This window comes from Larus michahellis, chromosome 1, assembly GCF_964199755.1.
Source record: "Larus michahellis chromosome 1, bLarMic1.1, whole genome shotgun sequence".
In the NCBI taxonomy this organism is placed as follows: Eukaryota; Metazoa; Chordata; class Aves; order Charadriiformes; family Laridae; genus Larus; species Larus michahellis.
Genome location: NC_133896.1, coordinates 110,272,627 through 110,294,537, shown reverse-complemented (window position 1 = coordinate 110,294,537; position 21,911 = coordinate 110,272,627). Strand labels below are relative to the sequence as shown.

Here is a 21,911-nt window from a genome sequence, read left to right as displayed (position 1 = left end):
ATGCCTTGAATACTTTATCATAATGCCTCAGAGAAGTCCTCCTCAAACAGCTTTGGTGTTGGCTGTGTTGCAGGTACAGATTCCATCTAACAAGACTTGGGCATCCAAGGTGTGGAATAAGTCCATTAGAATACTAAAGTTTATCTTCCACTTTCTCCTTGACCTATAATCTTCTCTATTTGTCTATAGACAAATACAGCTGGAAATCAAGAAGTATGTACCACTGAAGTATGTCACACTGAAGAGAATGTGAGGTTTACCTAATTAGTGGCCCTACCTTCAAAATAAAACCAACTCCCCTAAAAAACCACAGCCATGCTTACATATATATTTTATATGGACTCCCAGACTTCAAATTCCATTTCAAGATCCCTTCTTTAAAATCTCTCCCTCTTCCTCAAAAAAAACCCAAACAATATTTTGCTTTACACACACCTAATATCAACTGAAACAATTAGTCTTCTGTATGCATAAACTAAAAGGAAAATACTTTTAAATAGCAAAGCCTCCTACCACAGAATTGCACAATCTTCAAGTCACCAGAGAACTAAGCCTGCCCAAATAACTGAAGAAGAATATTTTGAAGTGCTGAGCACAGTCTGCAAAAAAGGCTCTAAAGAACAAGAGTCTACTGCATTGCAATGTTTCATCACTGCTACAACCTCTCCTATGAGTCCACAAGTAGTTGGCACCTTGTTTACCAAAGCCAAAGAGGAAAAGTCAAGAGACTGTTCATCTCCCAATGAGATAACAACTCTTCCTGATATAAATCTAATCTGTAACCCAGAGAAGTCTACAATAACTTGTTCCATAGATCGCAATCAAGCAATGAAACATGAAGGGTATTGCCACATATTTAACTAATGCTTTACTTCACTTTCAGCACCACTGATGTCTAGAAGCGTGTATGCTAAATGACTCAAGTCCTGTTCCCTAAAGTTGAAAATGCCAGGAGGGCCATGTCTGCCTCTTCCTGTGCACAGGTTACATACCACGATGCTGCGGAACACTTGTTCCTTTCACTGTTCGAATTCGCAGACTACAAGCAAGGATATGCCTCACGCCCCCAGCTGAGGTGAATACAAGAAACTTCAGAAGTGTTTGTATTTGTACATGTAAGAAAACAGTGAACACTTCTTCAGGAAGCTTCCCATTGCAATCGTGTTTCATACCTCTGCTAGAGGTAGCAAGACTCCCTTTGTAAAAGCTGTCGACTGCACATAACCTATTTATATCCTATGTTACAGAAAACCCACCACATCTTTAACACTTCTATACCTAACATCCTAACCACTAGCTTGTTATCCCATTATTAGAAAGTTTCCCGAGTTTCCACATTCTCATTAAAAACGCCTTTACATTCTGACTGCAGACTGCTTGAAGGGCATGAGACCTGAACTCGAAGCCAGTCTGATAACTATGCTGCTGGACTTCCTGACCAGTAGGGTCAGCTGCAACACCATCTACTTCATCAGTGACAGTAATTACACTTGATGAATTTTGCTAACGGTGGTTCCCTGACACTGATTAACCTACCTGCTCACCATATTTGATTCTTTTTCAAGGTTTACAAGTTAAACACAGAGTATGCAGATCTACTACAAAGTATAGGATACAGTGGTAAAACTGTAAGAATGAAATTTTAATAATATTCTTTACAGCTAACTCTCCTCACCACCTCATGGATACAAATGAATTTTTAGGTACTTCTAACTGTGATTAATCTGTTATGGTTCTGACTCAGAGCAGTTCCTCCTTTGCACCCTGTAATATTAAGAAGGATTATACCTGTGGACTGGAAAACTACTCAAAACCAGTAGTAGCGAACTTTTAAAACATTTCATACAAAATGATAAAAAAAAAATGTGACTCTTCTTTGTGCCAGCCCAAATTTTGTCTTGAACTTAGCACCTAACTACTGGTCAGCAGTCACCAAAACTACTCAAAGATGTTAGAGTGGAATATCAATAGAAAAATATTGTGTTAACAAGTACACAAGATACCAAATCTAATAACCTCATCACAATAAAAGATACTCCCTCAAAAAACTATAGAGTTTACAATTTAAATACACATATACACACACAGATGTACATGTGTGTGAGAAGGAAGATAGATTTAGCAAATGACTGAACACAGTTTTTAAAAAGTTTCTACCATTTTCTGATGTGACCTTTCCAGGGAAAACTCACACTATTTGCTCCCCAAGCTGTATATCATTGGTTCTGACAGCATACACAGACAAGTTATGAAGGCTGTTATAGTGCTTAGAAGTGATCTTTTAAAACCCAATTAAAATTAACTCTAAGACAGGTTTCTTTTTTTTTAAAAAAAAAAAACTTTTACCTCTCTACGCTCAATTACATAAAAGCTGTCTGAGAAAGCTATCCATTTGTAGCTATATGGCTTCAAAAAATGTAACAAGAAACCAACAAATTTTGCCACTGATATTTTACAGACAACTTCCTAATTTTTACCTCGCTCTTGGTAAAAGTTGCCTTATGGAGACACGTCAGTCATCCTGACTCTTACCTTTGTAACCAGAATCAATTACATTAAACTAGATTTCATGAATGTCCAAGCAATATTTAGTGGCACACAGTGTTTTAATTTCATGAACCTACCCAGCACATTGTCAGATAAATTTACTAATATATAAAATTCTCATACTGCCAAATCATTTCAGAAATCATAGATCTACTGTCATTATTGGAAAGTTGAACAATGACTAGTATTTTAGTATATCATCTCCAGCTCACAGAAGAGGATTTAGTGATTCCGCTATAAAGATCTCCTATTCAGTGTTCCAGGGCAGCAGGTAGCTCAATTACAAATCACCAATATTTTAGGAGTACTGATCTTCCCATCTTTTCTTATTTAGCTCTTGGAAAATATTTTAGAACTCGATCATTAGCCATGAACTTGGAAATTTTCATCCAGGTTTGAATTCTTATTTGCTTCCAGTTCCCAATTGTTCTGCATTTTCCCTGTCGTTTGGCATATATCAAGAATATTAAACAATCTTCCTACTGCAGATACTAAGATCTCTATTTTTACCAGTACTGTCCCCACCTCTAAACTTCACTGACACGATTTCAAAATTAGGATCTTACGGACTACAGTGAAAGCTTAATTTACAGGTATTTTTAAGCAGTCATAAGACTCATTTATAAATAAATAGTAAAAGAACAAAGTGGAACACTGATTAAACTCCTGTGTGCATATGACAACACATGACAAGACTTGCTAAAGAAGCCTATCCATGTTAGTTTTTCTAAAAGCTTGCTGTATACTGTGATAAAGTAATTAAGAATACTCTGTCATGGAAGGAAGAATTCAGTCATTTTCAACCATGAAAGATAAGCGCACTTGTCCCTCCCAACCGCCATCACTGTTAGAACAGCAAAAATGCAACCATTTACAGAAATTTAGTTGTCACAGGCAATCTTTTCAAACTACCCTCATTAGAATAAAGAAAGAGAGGTAAAGAGGTTGAATTTACTAAAGCATAAAGTTTGCGTTTTGGTTTTTTAATCTGTGCTCATCTTATGACATCTGTCAGAAGTTTTAAAAAAAAAAGCAACCATCACACAAGCACAACAGCAACCATATTTGTTCACTTAACTCACTAAGCTCCCAAACAATCCATCGGGGAAGGAAAAAATAAAATACCCTTTTCTAGCAGGTAATCTTATTTTTTAGATGGATGTCATAATCCACAAGGGAATTACTCAACTGTTATAAGCACCCATCCCTGCATGCAGAAATGTAGCAGAAGATCTATAGCAGGTTTAATTACTCACCTTCTTCAATGTTTATGTTTACTTATGAGAAGACTGCCTGAAGAGCTACAGTAGACAGTCTACTACTATTGAGAACATGCAAATGTTTGACCTCTGCTCCTCATTTATTTTCCTACAAAAATATTTTTTGACCTGATCTAAATTAGTGTCACCAGCTACACTCCATCTATTTCCCATTCTGGCTTAGAAATTACTTATTTAAGAGGAATGACCTTGTCACTGTTTCAGAACTTGGCTTTCGCCTATGTAGAACTAAAGATGCAAACCGTGTAGACAGAAGCTTAAGATAAGGACCTTCTGGAGGAGACTTTTTCCCCCTTAGCAGATTAATCAAGTCACTGCATAAATGTCTAAAGTTTACTATTTTAACTTAAAGTTTCTTCTACCAATATTATTCTTAAATATTTAAGACCTGTGATTCCCTTATGCTTCTTTAGTAAAGCAAAAAAGGGAATATGTTCATTACCAAAAAGAAATAGTTTTTGTGGTGTAGTCTAGTGCACGTAGACAACAGTGCCTGTGTATTTAAACATTAGCTCTGCAATCTGCAGAGTAATTTCCATCTACAGACAATACAATATTTTCAGCTTCTACATGAACAAAGAACTGCAAAACTATGCTCTACCACACAAATCCTTGTGTTCCCAAAAATGCACGCATTCATGAACTATCATAATCTAAAAGAACCATGTATTTCAAAGAAAACTTACACAAGAGCAGTAGTTTTCTGAACCCGTTAGTACAATAAGAGAGGATAAAAAGGTCAGCCGTAGCATGAGGGTAACATACATCCCTATCGTTTGGAATATCCCAACCTCATTCCGGCTTTTGTGACAGATAACCATTTTAGAATCACCTTAACTGCAAACTTTTTTCCACATTAGTCATATCATCTAAATACACTGAAAGTACACATCGTGATGTATTAGATTCAGTTGTATAGGCACCACAGAACAAAAACAAAGTGTCATGAAAGATTATCAGCAAAGTTACAGCTGAGGCTGGGAGCAGTTCCATATGGATGAAGTCATCAATTATGATTATGTACACTTGTGAATCAAGTTTCTAAATCTTTGTACTTTTTTTTTTAAAGACAAGAATATACACACTCAAAAGCAAATCTGTCTCACAGGCAGACAGCACAGTCCAGCTTTATGAGCCTGTTTGGGAATCATGTATTTGGAGTGTCAGTGACAACTGCATACGTCTTTGCTTAAAAATGACCATGTAAAAGGATGATTAAAGAAATGGCAAGGTAAAAAACCCTAAAATAACTTAAAAAAAGAGCAAAACAAACTGACATTCTGCTCTGTCAGCAGGAGTCTCATGGCTTTTCAGAAGACTCAGAGCAACTACAGAACTACAGCAAATCATCTTATTAGTGCATCAGTACCAAGAGTAATCAGTAGTCAAAAATTCTGCATACTAAACAAATTATGCACAAGGCAATCTTTGCTTTATGGCATTTATATTTCAAAGAAAGTGGTGAATGGAAAGAGAGAAAGTACTATGAAGACCGGTACTTCAAAAATAGGAGATTATGACTAGTGATTATATAGCTAGTCAGACAAAAAAAATAATCTTAAACAAAAAATAAACTTATTTTTCCAAACATGTTTAAGAATATATGCTTTTTGTTATTATGCTAATAATTATCAACACTCCTCATCATTCACATCTCTTACCTCTACACTAAGCATAGAAAATTCTACAGTAGGTGAGCTCAATAATTTTGTACATAAAACATAAATGGTAAATTTAGCAACTTCAAAAAAATCTAACCTACTTGTGTCTCAAAATAATGGAAAATATTAAGTAACCATTCTACAATCTCATAAATTACCACATAGTCATTGCACTTCTGAGTTGCAGACAATTGTTTTCTTTCCTGCTTTGTAAAATAAAAACAGCTTTCTCATCCTTGAATGATTATTCCTAAATTTCAGTTTATCCATATTTATTACTGTGATAATTTCATTGGCCATAACAAAAGCCATGGAGATAGGCACATGCATCGAGTAAGCATTTCCAGAGCATTTTTATGCATCTTTGTTTCAGCACATTTCTTGTTTACCTAAGCTGATTTTCAGCAGAAAAATGAAGATTTTTTTCACTATGTTAGTTTTGTTGATGGGAGCCCCGAAAATATAGTAGCATTATACAAATGTTCCTAGTTTCTTAATTTTCCTAGTCTATAGGTGATTTCAGTACATTTCTTTACTTAACTACTCATTACTGACCCTGTTAGCATCCGATATCTCTGGAACTCAAGCTCTGACCGCAACAATTCAAGTTCTCAAAGTACATCTCTGACTGAAATCAGTATTCACCTAGAAATAATCAACTCTACTGATAGTTAGTTGTCATTATGTATATCAAGACTAAGCATAACAACTGTGGCATTTGATAGCTCAAAGAAACTTTCCATTCATTTCTGTAAGAAAGGATTTTATGCTCATGGATACTCACTAAATACAACTGATAAATACAACTAAGCATTTCCTTGCACCTGTATGTAGTTTAACTTACTTCACCTAAGCCTACTGCTCAATACCCTCAATTCCTAAAGAACAGACAGAACTTTTATGAAGTCACATGTACTACTAAAGCAACACACCTGAAGATCACCTGAAAAGCCGTGGTTAAAAGGGTCACAAAAATTACCAAGGTATTGAGATTTGAATAGGATCTTAATCTCAAGCAGCTGCATCAAATACAGAAAGACTTTATCTATACATTACTTAATTCTTATTTTTCAAATCATTAATACGTAAATACTGTTTTCATCTTATAATGTGATACAATACACTATATCCACATTTCAGCCACAAATGCCTCTTCCTAAGCATCACAAAGAGTTAGCTGTTAATGTTTCACTCGTTGAGGTCAGTTTGCACAAGTAGTTAAGCTGATACAGCTTCTTAGAACTAGTAAAAGAAGAAAAAAGTTATTTAACCACGAAGGACTATTGAGTAAGGAGAGTTACAAGAATTGGACAAAGTAAGTCTAGAACCAACACCTTCAGCTTTGATCCATGGGGCACAGGAGAACAACCATCTTGTCCAGGTGGAATGAACAACTCCCACTTCCCATACTCCATCTTCTTATATGGATGAGAAAATGGATTCCAGCCATCTGCAATATAAGAAATAATACTAAATGTATTCAACTTAAAATGTGTCTAATTACAATTCAAAGGTATAACAGCATGTTCCATCTTTTTCAGGCTAAACTTCAGTGACAAGAGACAAATACTTTTATATCTGATACTACTACCACAGGCATTCAACAGAGATTCAGTAAAGTGTGTAACATTTTCACCAGGAAACCATACTCCAATTCTAATTTGATAATGATTTAATTGTTTCTACTTTACCTTCTTTGATCAAAGTCAAAACCACCTCCTCGTCCCCAGAAAATCACTACTGACTTTAATACCACAAAATCATGGTGGTATGAAAATTAATGGCTGGAAAGTAGTGTTTAATGCAGATTTAAAACCAAACACCTTACATCCTAAACAAGCCAGTAGAGATATTTGTTACAACTCTATGGGGAAAAAACTCATCAGCAGCTGCTGATTAGAGAGAGGGGAAGCGGACAAATTGTAACCAAAAACAGCCTCTGTAAATTGAATGCTTAAACCAGGTTTGGACAAACAAGCTGCTCACTGCCTCTATTTTGACAAGCTGGTGTACTATTTGTAACACTCGTTAAGTGTATAAAATAGGAAAAATAAAGGGGAAACTGCAGACAAACTTGATAGCAATGGCTAGGAAACCACACAATACCAGACAATGACACCACAGCCAGGTAATTTGGCTTGAAACACCACGGTTTTATTTAAGTCTTGAAGAAGATTCCTTTTTCATTAAAAAAGTTTATTGAACCAAGTTTAGATTCTGTAATTCAAGATTCTTCGTCCTCTTTGCGTTCAGTGAGCACTGTAGACATGCAAGGTTGGTCATTATGACATGTCCAACTGGACAGACATCTGCCAAGGTCTTGTGTATTTGTACGCATGCTCAAGATCAACTTATATGAATGAGACTGAATATAAAACTTCTGAACTGAAAGACTTCAGCAATGTAATTGTTTCTAGGCTAGAAGGAAGTGACAAGCCAAGTTTGAAAATTACTTTTTTTTTGCACCTCGAAACACGTCTATCTCACATAGTTCAAGGCAACAGAGACCCCTAAGCCAACAAGAAAGCAGTCAACACAGAAAATTGAATTGCAAGACATAAAGCAATATATGCTAATCTTCCTTCATGATAATCTATTTGCAAGCCATGTCCTGTTGTAAAAAAAACAGCCAACCTCAGTGAAAGAAGAATAAGCAGCCTTCAGTGACACCCTATTTAAAGGGGGTACAGTGCATGATCTTAAGCAGGTACTCTATAACACTTAGCAAACTGTTCACACCCTGAACTACTTCCATGGCTAGTTGAAGTTAGTACAAATCAACACTGCTACTAAACACGGTAGTCAGGGTTAAAAGCAACTCAATAAAAAAACTGGACATGTAACTGGAGCAGGATCATCACTTTTGTCACCATGGAAATCTCAACGGGGCGGCAGAGAAGTGAAGAAGTTATATTCATCAACATTTTCCTAAACATCAGTAATCAAAAATGTTCTCTGCTGTGCAACAGAAAGATAATGTTCTTTAAGAATATATAGATTCATTGAGTTTCAGAGAAAGACTAGTCTGCTTTCAAAGTTGCTAGTTGCTCTTACACAGTTGTTTAAACTTGAGAACTATCAATCTTTAAGGAACAAAACTGAAAGGCACAAATCAGACTACACAATGTGACAAAGATAACCACGTAAGACAAACATTCTAGTACCTCTTCATTTTACAGTAGAGAGCAATGCCAAAACCAATGAAGCGATTATTATAAAAAAATATTTCCCATGTTCAAGAACAGAAATACAATTAACTCAGTACTCTATTTAGATCATAGAATGTGTTGGGTTTGAAGGGCCCTTTAGAGACCATCTAGTCCAACCCCCCTGCAGTAAGCAGGGACATCTTCAACTAGATCAGGTTGCTCAGAGCCTCACCCAGCCTGGCCTTGAATGTCTCCAGGGATGGGGCCTCCACCACCTCTCCGGGCAACCTGTTCCAGTGCCTCACCACCCTCATTGTAAAGAACTTCTTCCCAATGTCTAATCTAAACCTACCCTGCTCTAGTTTAAAGCCATTGCCCCTGGTCCTATTGCTACATGCCCTTGCAAACAGCCCCTCCTCAGCTTTCCTGTAGGCCCCCTTCAGGTACTGTAAGGCTGCTGTAAGGTCTCTCTGGAGCTTTCTCTTCTCCAGGCTGAACAACCCCAACTCTCTCAGCCTGTTCTCATAGGAGAGGTGCTCCAGCCCTAGGATCATCTTCATGCCCCTCCTCTGGACCCGCTCCAACAGGTCCATGTCCTTCTTGTTCTGATGTTAGTTTTTAATAACGATTATGGTATCTGGATAGTACAGACGAAATACATACATTAGCAGAAGGAAAGTATTTATTCTGCTCGATTAATACCAGGAGAGCCTGTATATCAGTAAGATTTAGATGGATCTTCCCCCTTGGTTTTACTCTGAAGTTTCAATCAAGAAATAACAAAACAAACACTAATAACATCTACTAATGCTACTAAGACCAACATCAAACAAAAAATACCTTAGCGATAAAGCAATCCTCCTTAAAAGAATGCCAAGACTGCAAACACATACGTATTATACTGTACAAACACTGTATATTACTTATTTTATGTCACAGAATAGTAAAAAGGTGTGGAATACATCACTAGGATTTTGGGGGCTTGGGAAAAAAGTTAAAACTCATTTTCTTTTAAATTGCAAACAGATAAACTGTCCAAAATAAACATTTCAGGCAAAAATGGGAAAACAAGAAAGATGAAAAATGTTAACAAACACCTTAAGAAGTTGCAAGACGACTACTTTAAGGAACCTGTTAGGATTTATGATAGTCAAGACCTTCTTACGGGAATTACAACCAACTCTTTCAACAACCTTCACCCCCATGATAGATACATGATTGTGTTCACTGCTTTTCATGAAATTCTTTCCAATTGAGCTGTATCTCTTGATTACAATGCATGAACCGAACCAAACCAAACATACCAGGTGATAAGTCTAACTGAACATTCACCAGGTTCAGTTGAACTAAATCAAACATACCAGGAAGTGATGATACCTGGTGAATACCAGGATTTTGCAAGTAGCAATAAATTGCCAGTAGTTGTCAAGTTTCTCGTCAATACAGTATGCAAATAAAATATTCAGAGTATTATCACTGTTTTTAAGGTTTTAAGAGAGAGTTTTTAAGGTAGCTATAATGTTGATACTGCCTCTAGTATCAGAAATTAAGCTGACCATTATGTATGAACAAAATAAAAAGTTACAGCAAGTCTTCGGCCCAGACTCTATTAAACTCACTTAGGGAAGCTGCCTGAAGTTGAATTTGTTACGTACATTCTTACATTATTCCAAAAAAATTTCTCATGACCTCTCTTACAACCACACATCTTTCCTCCTTTAGAGGGTGGATGGTTGCATCTCTCTAATCATTTAAGCATGCTCTCCAGAGGCAGCTTTAACAATTCTGCTCAAGTTGCTTACACTTTCCCCTCTACCTGCTAGCAATACCGGATGCTACTGTTAATCCTTCCTCTTCTCAGCTATAGTTCTTCATTACTAGGTGTCCATGGCTCATGACTTAAGAATAAATGCAAAGCAATACCCGTCTGTTCCAGATGGTCCTACTTCTAACCATTGTTTACTACTTACCCTTGCAGAGGAACTTGTCTAGGAAGGTTATAACAGAAAATACTGCTTTGTATTAAGGCAAGAGGCATAAAATGTTAGAACACCCTGAAAACTGAAGGCTTCCTTCAAAGAGAAAGTGGCTCAGACTTCTCTCAGTTTTACTGCTTAGTTTTCAGATTTTTCAGCAAAACATAGCCAAAAATGCCTAGAGGGGAAAAAAAACACCACCTTAAAAAACCCCACAACCAAAAACAGAATAGCAGACTATTCAGAAGTTGAAGATATAAGGACAAGAAGAAATATCTTACTTTGAGAACAGGGACTTAAGAACTCTGTCGATAGCTACAAACAGAAAAAGACTGAGACTTCTGCTGGTAGTCTTCTCAAATAATCAGCTTGAATAAGTTTTAGGAAAAAGGACACCAGCACATAAATCCCATTAGCCATACACAAGACAAGAGTTTCTACACAGAAGTTCAGGCTCCAGATATGTCTTAATCCAACACGGAAGACACATTTTGAATAGCCTGGTATTTTTAGTTTCTCTCATCTGTGATTAGATCTTCCAAAACCAGCCAACTATTTAAATATTACATCCTATGTCAGAAACACAAGGCACAAGGGAACTTCTTGCTTAGATCTGCACCTTTAGCATCAAAGAATCATGAACTAAGCTTTAATCTAGAACTAAATTCAAAGCTATAATGGCTTTGGTTCTACTATTTATCACTAAAAAAATCAATTTAAATGCAGTTCTTCCAGCTAAACTATAAATTGACTTCTTCCAGCACCTGGTTTTATTTCTACGTTGGCAAGTATGTATTGGCAAGTATTGGAAGGCATACAGCTCTGAGGCTCATGGCTTAACTTGGAGTTTCATATCAGAAGTCAATAGTCCTCTTGCTTCACAGAGGCGAAAGGAGTACTTTTTGCATATTGACCAAATCATTCACCTGTTCCAATGTAAGTGCTGATACATTACTGCTATCTTGTAATTATTTTTTCAAAACTGAAAAAACTTCATGAAGTGAGGTTGAATTCTAAAGTGCAATAAAATCATCTCAGAGCAATTATATTTCTACATTCCATATAACTCTGATCAACTGAAAGATGCTCAAAGAATACAGAGTCCAGCAAGCATTCACACATCTTCCTTGAGGAAAAGATACCAGACAAATAGCAGTTCAGACAAGTGAAGAGGCATCGAAATCCCACTATCTCAAAAGATACTTTTATACCATTTGCTTGGAATATGAAATCAGAACATAAGTGGAGAGATTCTTTAAGGACACTAAACAGTTCTACATAGTGGCTTATTAGGTTGTCTTCCTTATACATTGCCAAATTTCCAACAGCTCAATAGCAGGGTCATTAATATAATCTGCTTAAAAAGTGATTAAACAGCTCAAACACTGACATAAACCCAAATGTCATTACTTCTCAGATAGGAAGTCTCCCTGGATATTAATAACAGCTTATACTTCAGTCTACTGCCTTCAGTTGTCTGCAGCCACAGAAGTATAGTACTGTTTGACTTAGCTTGTGAAATCTAGGTCTTCTTCTATGAAAAGCTTTGAAGAAAGTAGTAAGAAGTTCAGTATATCATAGTAGTATCTAAGCTCCATTTAGGTAAAAGGTTGAGTCAAGTCTGGGGAAAAAAAAAAAATCATTCTAAGATACGAAAAGTTTCCAATCAACTGTCAGATATCCAAATTATGAGGGTAGTGGTTTAAGTTCCCCTTCCTTCACCCTGAAGGAAGCCTGTCAGAGTTTAAATAATAAATAAAACTGCCCCCAAAACCAACCACCGCACCCTCCCCTTCATCCTCCAGCCCCAGCAGAAGCCTTCCCCACTACTGCAAGAAAAAGGAAGCAGAAACCAAAACAAAGAGACACTCCAGAGTGATCAACATTTTAGATCCAACGTTAGCTGGGAGGGAGAGAAGGGAAGACAAGGAAAAGAAGGAACTAAAGAACAGAAATCACAAGTATAACAATGTATTATATCAAATACTGACTTCCAAATTAGCATACACATGCTTACTCTTCCAAGGTTCTTAATGCCAGTAACATATTTTTTTTTAATTAAAATATTGTTTAAAGATAACCCACTAAGTCTCTGCATAGCCAAATACCATTTTGAGTGTTCTAATTGCCAAAAAGGTTTCATGGGTTACCCTCAAAACTCGGCAGTTCACTGACTTATTTTGAAATAGTGGATTGTAAAGTAACAATAAAGTGTCAGTAGTCACCAAGTTCCTCAGCAATACAGCACGCGCATAAAATATTCAGTGTGCTATCACTGAGAGTTCTTTAAGGTAGCTATAATGTTGATACTGCCTCTAGTATCAGAAATTCAGTTAACTGCCTCATCCACTTGATTTACTGAGCGGCTAACAGTATTAATTGACAAATCTTAATGTTTTTGAATGTCCATTCAATACCTTTCAGAAAAAGTAAAGCATCGTACCAGAACACCAACAGATTTAGTATCTTTGTCTCTTCTTTGAAACTCCATAATTGGAGAGAAAGAGAGAACTCTTAAAGTATTGCGATTCTTGAATTTATGTTTTTCATTCTCCAATCCAAATACAGATTTGTGTGCTATTACTAGATTCTAGCTTTTTTCCAGAATGCACAGCAGTACTAACAATTATTCTATGAATAGCAGCTACACCATTCGTTACGGGTGTCTCAGAAGGAGGTACAAAAATACCACTATTTGGGTCAAAAATACCTTAATATCAAAGCTTTTATTTATAAAGCACAACAGTCATTCACAAAAAACTACATTTGCAAGACTGAGGCTTCACATGTATACAGTTACAGAAATAAGTTATTCATGTTTATCAAGCACAGTTCATATTATCAACTATCAGCTTAAGTATGAACTATGAAAGAAATTTAAGTTCTCTGTAACACAGCCTGCACTTGCCATGTTAGTTTTTACTAGCTTTTGATCCTCAAAAACTTATCAGATTATCAGAGACTAATATTTTGAGTCATTTCTTGTGTATTTCCATCGCACATCTAAAAGACTCACAGACAACACCATAGTATTAAGTAAAACAGTATGAGAAAACATTGCTATCCATCTCCCTACATGAGAACTAAAAAAGCATGAACTGACTGTTTTTATATTATGACATCATATTTCAGTTTAAAACTGAAAGAGCTGCTGTCATTTAAGTTCCATGTTTATTTCTTTGCATACTTCCAACTTCACCCTCAAATGGTTCAATTACAGTTCTTTTTATAAAAAGTTGAGTTTTATAAAAAAAGATTCTTATTAAAAACAATCCTGATATTCATTTTAAATACAGTATAATCATAAATTTAGTTTGAGACTTTAACCTGCTTGAAAACCTTAAGGAAAGGTTAAAGGGATTCAGTTTTAATTAAACACATCTGTAGTAACCTGAATCTAAATCTTAGGCTTTTGTAACCCAATTTCTCATCAGGATACTATTAAAGCTCATCTGAATGGAATGACAGTCTTCCATTCCTCTAGGCTTTCAGAGTACATTATCTTCCCCTTTGGGAACGAATACTTTACTATGACTGATGAATGTGATATATAGGACAAATGCAGTTTTTCCACATTACAGTGAGGTGGTTTTTTCGGTCTTTTGACTTCTCACTGCTGCATTTCGTTAACATCTAGATACAGCTACTCTAAGATATTAGTCCTAAATTTCTGATTCATATGATGTATTATGTTAAACATTTTAAATGGAGTAGAGTTTAGAAAACCATTGCAGCTTTTAGCTACTGTATTTGATACACGTGTATTTCCCCCCCCAACCTGCCAAGCCAATTTACAAGTTATATCCTCTTTTTTAAATAGTAGTTATTAATTTAATTAATTAATTATTAATTAATGTAATTAATAATCAATAAGTCTGTTTTTTAAATGGCTATCTATTAAAATACATATTTAAAACAAACGTATTCTAGTCTTCAACACTGTTGAGTAATTTAACTTAAAGATTATTATATCCATCACAAAAATCTTGAGAAATGGGTGGGGGGATTGTAGGGAGTAGAGGAGGCGGTAAGGAAGAGAATTTTCTGTGTGTTTATATGTATCAAGTTGAGCTATTAAGATATCCTCCATTAGCTGTCTTGCAGTCAGTACCGATAGCTGGTATGACTATAATCATAGTGGGTGTTTCAAAGTCAAAATCAAAAAAAAGTGGGTGTACTATACTCGTGATTCATTATTCAGTTTTGAATCAAAGGACATATTGGTTCCCCATACTAAAATTGAACTACTGCACTAACCTATTTTATCAATCTCTATTCAAAAAACAAAACCAGAGTATTTCAAGGAAAGCTACCTTATCATTCACTAGCTTAACCCTACCAAACAGGACCATGGTTGAAAACAGTGTTGTACTAACTTTTCTGTTTGTCTTCTGCATTAAAAACAAGAGATTTTTCTAAAAATAATCGTTGTCTACAGACTCAAATTATCACAGTGAACAGTGGACACACGCCCTCCCATTGAGTTCTTAAAAAAAGAAAATACAGGTTGCTGACAATTAAGATAGATGCTTTTTGTGACACTGATATTTGGAAACTGAAGCATAACACAAATATTTAAACACTTGCTTATTCTAGGTGTATTATTGATCTTGAGACTATTGAAAAAACAGTACTAAAAAAGGTACTGTTTGCTATGAACCATTGGAAAAAATCTTAACAATGGATCTGGAAAACACTGCGAGGGTAGTCCATTTATTTATTTATTACTGTGCACATTTTTACAGAAGCTTAACCATAGTACTTTAGAAAGCACCACCGATACTACAGCTAATAGCATACGTAATGAGTCTTATCATTTTTAAAGTGATATAAGCACATACAATTTCAAGTTCATGACTTCCTTCCTCAAGTACAGAGTTTGCCCCTTTAATAGTTTTCTCAAACAGGGGTAAGGAAGAAGGAAAACTCAATATTTAACTACTTCTACTTAAATAAAAAGTTAACTGCCTCATGTACTTTTTTTGTAATATAAATACATATGCTGAACATTCACCAGATAAGTATTCCTGCAAAACAAAAGTTGGATAAATAACACTGCGTACTTCTGAAATGCAGTTAAATGAACAAAGTCATTTCACAGATCAAGTCCCAATTCAGATGAACTAATACCTAACCCTGCAGAAGGGATAGAGTAGAGAGGTGAAAGGAAAAAACAGAATGAAAAACCCCAAACAAAAAGGAGAGAGTGGAATTAGTATTGCAGGATTTAAGAGCAAAAATGCATGTGACTTCCATTTAAGAATTTGCAGAACCCGATTTGAGTGTAGCTAGCCTTCTGAATGAGGAACAAATCCATTTCTCTCAAGTTCTAAGTGAATCAACATCTTCCCAGTGCTTACAGTAAGCAATGCAATTCCTCCACGTAATCTTCCCACCTTCCTGTTCTGCTAACATTCTTCCTTCTCCACCCCTCAAAAACAGAACAGCACCTACTATTCCATAAGTAGTTTAGTTTGATTTTAGGTTACTGGTTTCCAGCGAGACTTGTCTACACTGTCATGATTAGTGGGCATTTCAAAGGGCCTCGAACAACACTGCTGTTACTTGCTAGTCATAGATAAAGCAAATTATTCCACTCTTGTTTCTCCTTCTCTGCATACAGTTTTATAGAAGCCTAAGTGTAGAGCTTTAGGAAGAAACTCAGGCAGCTTAGACACATTCAGCCTAAAGCTGCAAGGTGATCAAGCCAGATTCTTTAGACAACGCACCGCCTTATGGGTATTAAAAAGAATAATAGATAGATATACAGAATACTGACCACACAATAGAAACACCTATATTCTTAGGCTATTGCAATGTAGAGAAGAAGATTATTAGTTTAAGTTACAAAATGTCACTACACCAGCCAGCCACTACATACATTTTTACTACCAGAATTTTATCATTGCTACAAAATTGTCTTTAAGCGAAAAGATTATTGATCTAAAACACAGTACAGGAGAGAATAAATATTCCTAAAAATACTTACTGAAGTCACCTGCGAGAAACACTGCTTCTGCTCCTGGTGCCCACTCTTTGCAATATATTCCACCATCCACCAATTGGTTAACTCCAAAGGTTTTGTAACTTTTTGAAAATTTATCAAGGCCTCCTTCATTTTCCTCAATGTTCTTCAAGCGGTTATAAAACAGAGAATACCTTTCAATGAAAATAGATAAGATTTTTTAGAAAGTTTAGTAAGTGCCTTTCTTACATTAACAGGTGTAAGAACATAAAACAACCCACATTAAGCGAGACACGCTGTCACACTGTGTCCTAAGACTACAATATCGGATTCACTCTTCTCTATAGAAACAGAAAAAACATCAAATACAAACCATTCAATTTTTCCATGGTTGTTACACAGTGCAAAGTTGCAATCTTCACGTTTGTCTGTATTTCTCTTCTTTATAGGAACAGTTTGCACTTTAAATCTAAGACTACAACTCCTCATTGGCAGTCAAGAAATCACAGTATTACCACACAACAGGGGAACTTCACACTCTGAACAGCCTAGCACTTTTTCTTCCACCTTATTAATATCCAACATAGGCCTCCTAGGGAGAATTGTATAGCCCTGCTACATCTCTCACAGACAATTTTAATAGACAAATCTCAGAACACTGAAAAGTTTGCAGTGCAGCTTATAGTAAGTATGGAGAAAGTCTGGCATTTGCAGAAAGCAGTTCCTTTGGCAGACTCTCTACAGTGACCATCAGCAAGATCTGCAGTTCCCTGACACTGTAACGATTTGGAAAATAAAATTACCACTTCATGGAAGTAATTATTTGGCCCATACACTGCCTACCCCAGTAGGACATGGAACAGCCTAAACTTCTAATTTAAAGACTTATTTTACTACTAACAGCTTGCAGTTGGTTGGTTGTGTTTCATTTTGGGTATTTTTGTTGTTGTTTTGGGGTGGGTTTTTTTTGTAGTTTTTGGTGGTGGTGGTGGTGGTGTTTTTTTGTTTTGTTTGGGCATTTTTTTTTTATATATTTTGCTATGTTTTCTCCAAGAAGCTCCCATCAATTCAAGAAACACACATCAGGTGCACAATATAAATGAGAAGGCCAACTCGGACTCCTCAACTGTGAGGTGTTCTGTGAAGAAGCACAGCTAAAAGCTTCGATTGAGAAGTTTATTAGTGCTACCTGTATGGGGTTTTTGTTTTAAATAAGATATCTTCAATGTGAACTAGAAAAGTGTTTGTGTTCTCCATAAATGGAAAGGAATCCTCTGAAATGTATAAAAACTAATAAGAAACCCAGCAAGAACAACCTGTCTGCCTTACTACACTTACTGTATTTTCAAAAAAGGAAATAAACAGTAAAGAACCAGAACAGCACTATGGGGTGATACCTTGTTGGTTTAAAAAGAAAAAAAAACAACAACAAAAACAGAAAGGAGAAGTAGCCTGTCTGCAGTGTCAGTACTTAAAACACTGCTCTGATTTCTTTTACAGTTTTGTTTTAGAATTGGCCCTTAATTAGTTCAAAGTAGAGGATTAAAATGTCTATTTACTGGTTAAGGTAAAATAACATTACTTATATTAATTTTTAGTACTATCACTACTTCCAAGGTTAATCTCCCAGCAAGTTTTTATTATGAAAACTGATGCTCACCTTTAAAGATGGCAAGATTTGAAAAATGCCTCAGGACACACTATAGCAAATACATTTATAACTTCTTGCCCATCCACCTGCATCACTCCTTTAAAATTTGCTCATGGGTATAATCCCCAGAAGTGTATTACTAACTACTACTGCTCTGATAATCAATTTCATTTATAGTACTTCAGGGAGAATATTTTGTCAGATTCCCAAGCATAAGTGTATTACATATATACACAAACCTGGTTGACTGACTGAAGTTTTAACTAACTGCAATTACAGAAAGATTTATATAAAAAAGTTTAAATACAGAAACACAGAGCAAGTCACAAACAAACAGCCTCAGAAGTTCAACATATGACATCTGATAAAGGCAAAATCACTCCATTATTGAAGGGTTCTCCTTGAAGAAAAGAGTATTTTGATTTGCATAGCTTTTTTAAAGTTTTACGCCTTCCTTTAAAATGTATCGGTTATATTATACAAGAACACAGTGCCATCTGCAAATTCCAATTTCTCAACTATACACAAGCTGTTTCAAAATTGCTGCCTGTCACATGTATTATTTTTAACTAGTTCCACTGCAGCTGACGCAGGAACCCTTTTGTAAATGCTACAGGTAACTGTTTTAACTCCAGAAAAGATCTAACCAAAGCAATCAATTTGACACATTTAAAATATAGAAGGTGTTTTGGAATAGGTTATCTCCTTAAAATTAATCTGGTTTTCCCCCCATACTTGGTACAAACACATTTTCACAGCTTTAAGAACATCTTTGGCTGGATGTGCTATTTCCCACATTCAGGAAGAAGCAGGAGAAGTGGTAAGCTTCATCTTTAAACAAAAGTCAGTCATACAAATCTTTGAAAGCTGGAGAGGATAGATTTATTAACACAGAAGAACAGCAGGTCACAGAGAAGGATGGAAATCTCTGTGCAGAAAAGAAAAAGGCATGATAAGCTTCGTATAACCTAGAGGCACACACATGCTGACTGCCTACTGCTCTTTCTCAGTGAGTCCTCCCTAGGAAAGGGGAATCAAACCCATTCATCTCATTCCAAAGAAATAAACAGCAAACAAGTTCAGCATTTAAGAGTGGGTTTATGGGATGGGAGAAATGAAAATGGACTTTCAGAAAGCAATTATACAATTTACGTCTTTGGGAAAAATCACGGTAAGCTCTGGATTCTTGTTACAGAAGCACTAAGAGTACATCTACTGTTTCAATTTTTTCCTTTCAGTAAATCCAAAGTTTAGGTAAACAAAGAGACTGCAACACTTAATATGTGAAGTGATCGTAAGTATTACTGTATAAAAGGCTACTCTCTTTGCAACAGCAGTGCGCAAGATTACATGCTCAATAAAAACAATTCCTTTTGGAGGACAGGGGTCAAGGAAGCAGATTAGAAAAGTTTTTGATCAGGAATATAAAGCATTATTACAGTAACAGCTTTTTATATAGGACAGATTTTGAACATGTAATAATACATCATGTACACAGAGTACAAATGCTTGTTCAATTTGTATATAAGCACATTACTTTTGATAGAGCAAGTTAATTCAGCTTTTACTGCCACATCACCATTGCAGAAATCATGATTATTGAAACAACTAGTGCTCTCCATAATTGTTTTTAAATTATATTCTAGAAAGCGTTCAGTTTTAAATTTTTTTAACCACCGTGCGAAATTACCAAATACAGAATTGCAGTTTGCTGAAAGTTCATGAAAAACCCACTAGCTTTTGAAATGGATCAATTACTTGTGCTGTGAACTATTCTAAAAACTCATCTCAGGAGATGAAACACATCTGGACACAGAATAAGGTTACCTGTCATAGAAGGTCTTGTAAAACAGCAGAAGCATAGTTCTGTATCCTGTTGCTGCTTTAAAGGAAAGGATTCAGTTAAGTGCATGCTCATGATGTGGATTTCGGAAACTTAAGGTTTTGCTTTCACAGAAATTTTGGGTTTCATTTCTGCATTACTGAAGCTTTTTAAACATTTTTAGCTTCCAAACTGGAATCCCAGGATTACACACAAGAATGACAGGAAAAAGTTTTTTGTTCAACTAATTTCAAAGATTTCTACTGATCGCTAACAGAATATAAGTGTTAGAAGAGGAGAGGTGGACATTAGGTTAATGAGACTGCATTTCATCATCCCCTCTTAGCACTGAAAGTTATGTGATGTTCAGTTATGCATTATAGACTCACATGACGTACATATAGTCAGACAGATTCTGGACACACAGGACACATTTCAAAGGTGAGACAATCTTTTAAAATTCTGGACATGTGAAGAGAGTCAACAGCATCCAGAGCTATGATTCAGGACAAAAGGCTGAGTTCTGCCTTCATACTTTTCAAGTCTTCACAACTTAACGAGTGACTGCAAAGCCTTTTAAGATTTTTCTACCTTCCTGCATTACAGTTGACACTGAAGAGGATTACAAGGTAAAAACTGGGACCAAAAAAATAAGTAGAGCAACAGCTGCATCCACAGAACTTCAGGTAGGGAGGGTCTGGAGTAACTGTAAAAAGCTGTACATCAAGTCCCTTACTACAGTCAGGTTCACCACCACACACAAGAAGTGTGGAGAGCAGAAGAGGCCTGCTCTTTGGTGTATTCCTTGCTGCTGGAGTTGTAATGGAAAAAACAAGCTTTTCAATTCAAGTCCCATATGCATTGATCTCACCTCTGTTAACAGACCAATGGGTTTTAAAACTGAAATGCTAAAATTACTTCTGTTCTTCAGACTTACTGGAAACATACTTTAGAGTCTTCGCATTCCCCCAAGCATGCATATACCTGGCTTGAAACAAGACATTTGCTAACAGAATCATACTTTTACACCAGCATTTTACCCCTCCTCTACCACTATTTCACTGTGAAATGCTGGTAATTGTAAACATCATTTGAAACAGGGTCACAACAGTCTCCTCCTATTGTTACATTCATAATTTGTAACACAGCATTGCTTTAAATCCCACGCTTTATACGCAGCTTTGTTTAAACCCTTACAATAGAAGTGTAGGAATTGGCTGACTTTCCATAGAAGCAGGATTAAAACATCAAACATGAATTAGTATAATGGCTATCTGGAAAGCAAGTATCTTGCCAATAAAGTAAGCTTCACAGTGAAGCAGCAAAGACAAAATTAACTCAGTAACAACTTCAAGGGTTTACATTTCAGGTGAGAACCTATTCCTCAATTTATCAAGTAAAACACCCACAAATATTTTGTTTTACAGATAGCCAGAGACCTAAAACTCATACAGTAGAAGTATACGATTATTAGAGAAAAAGATGACCTGAAATCTTTCAGTTCAATGCAAAGCTATACATTTCTCATCCAAAGAGATAACCTATTTATTCGGTAACCATGATGTACAAAACCCTCCTGACGCTGCCGTTCCTACCACCACTGACTCCATTCAGCTATTGATCACATTAAAAGTCTTAGACATACATTAAAATTAGTAGCTTCAATATGGAGCATAAGAATAAAAATTAAGCCTCCACTTCCTCCTCAAAGTCGACTGCCTTAGTGAAATAAGACTTTTGGCAGACTACTGAAGAAGTCTGATGGCAAGTCAGAATACTGAATTAGGGCTCCAACATAAAGCCTTCAGGCCTTTATTCTTCCAAGCAACCAGAGGTACTAACTCCTCCTTTGTGACCACC

General features: G+C 36.0%; 1 protein-coding gene across 5 annotated transcripts in view; it reads right to left on the bottom strand.

Moving 5' to 3' along the window:
* Positions 1–21,911, bottom strand: part of GBE1 (1,4-alpha-glucan branching enzyme 1) — a 163,572-nt gene that overhangs the window by 110,641 nt on the left and 31,020 nt on the right. For 2 of the 5 annotated variants that reach the window (XM_074599272.1, XM_074599282.1), the window contains exons 2-3: positions 16,603–16,772; positions 6,823–6,938 (exon numbers count right to left, since the gene is read on the bottom strand). In XM_074599272.1, the coding sequence (XP_074455373.1) occupies positions 6,823–6,938; positions 16,603–16,772 (286 nt within the window). Of the gene's footprint in view, positions 1–6,822; positions 6,939–16,602; positions 16,773–20,056; positions 20,112–21,911 lie in introns of all 5 variants that reach the window. The other 3 variants (XM_074599292.1, XM_074599302.1, XM_074599313.1) reach the window with 3 other exon arrangements.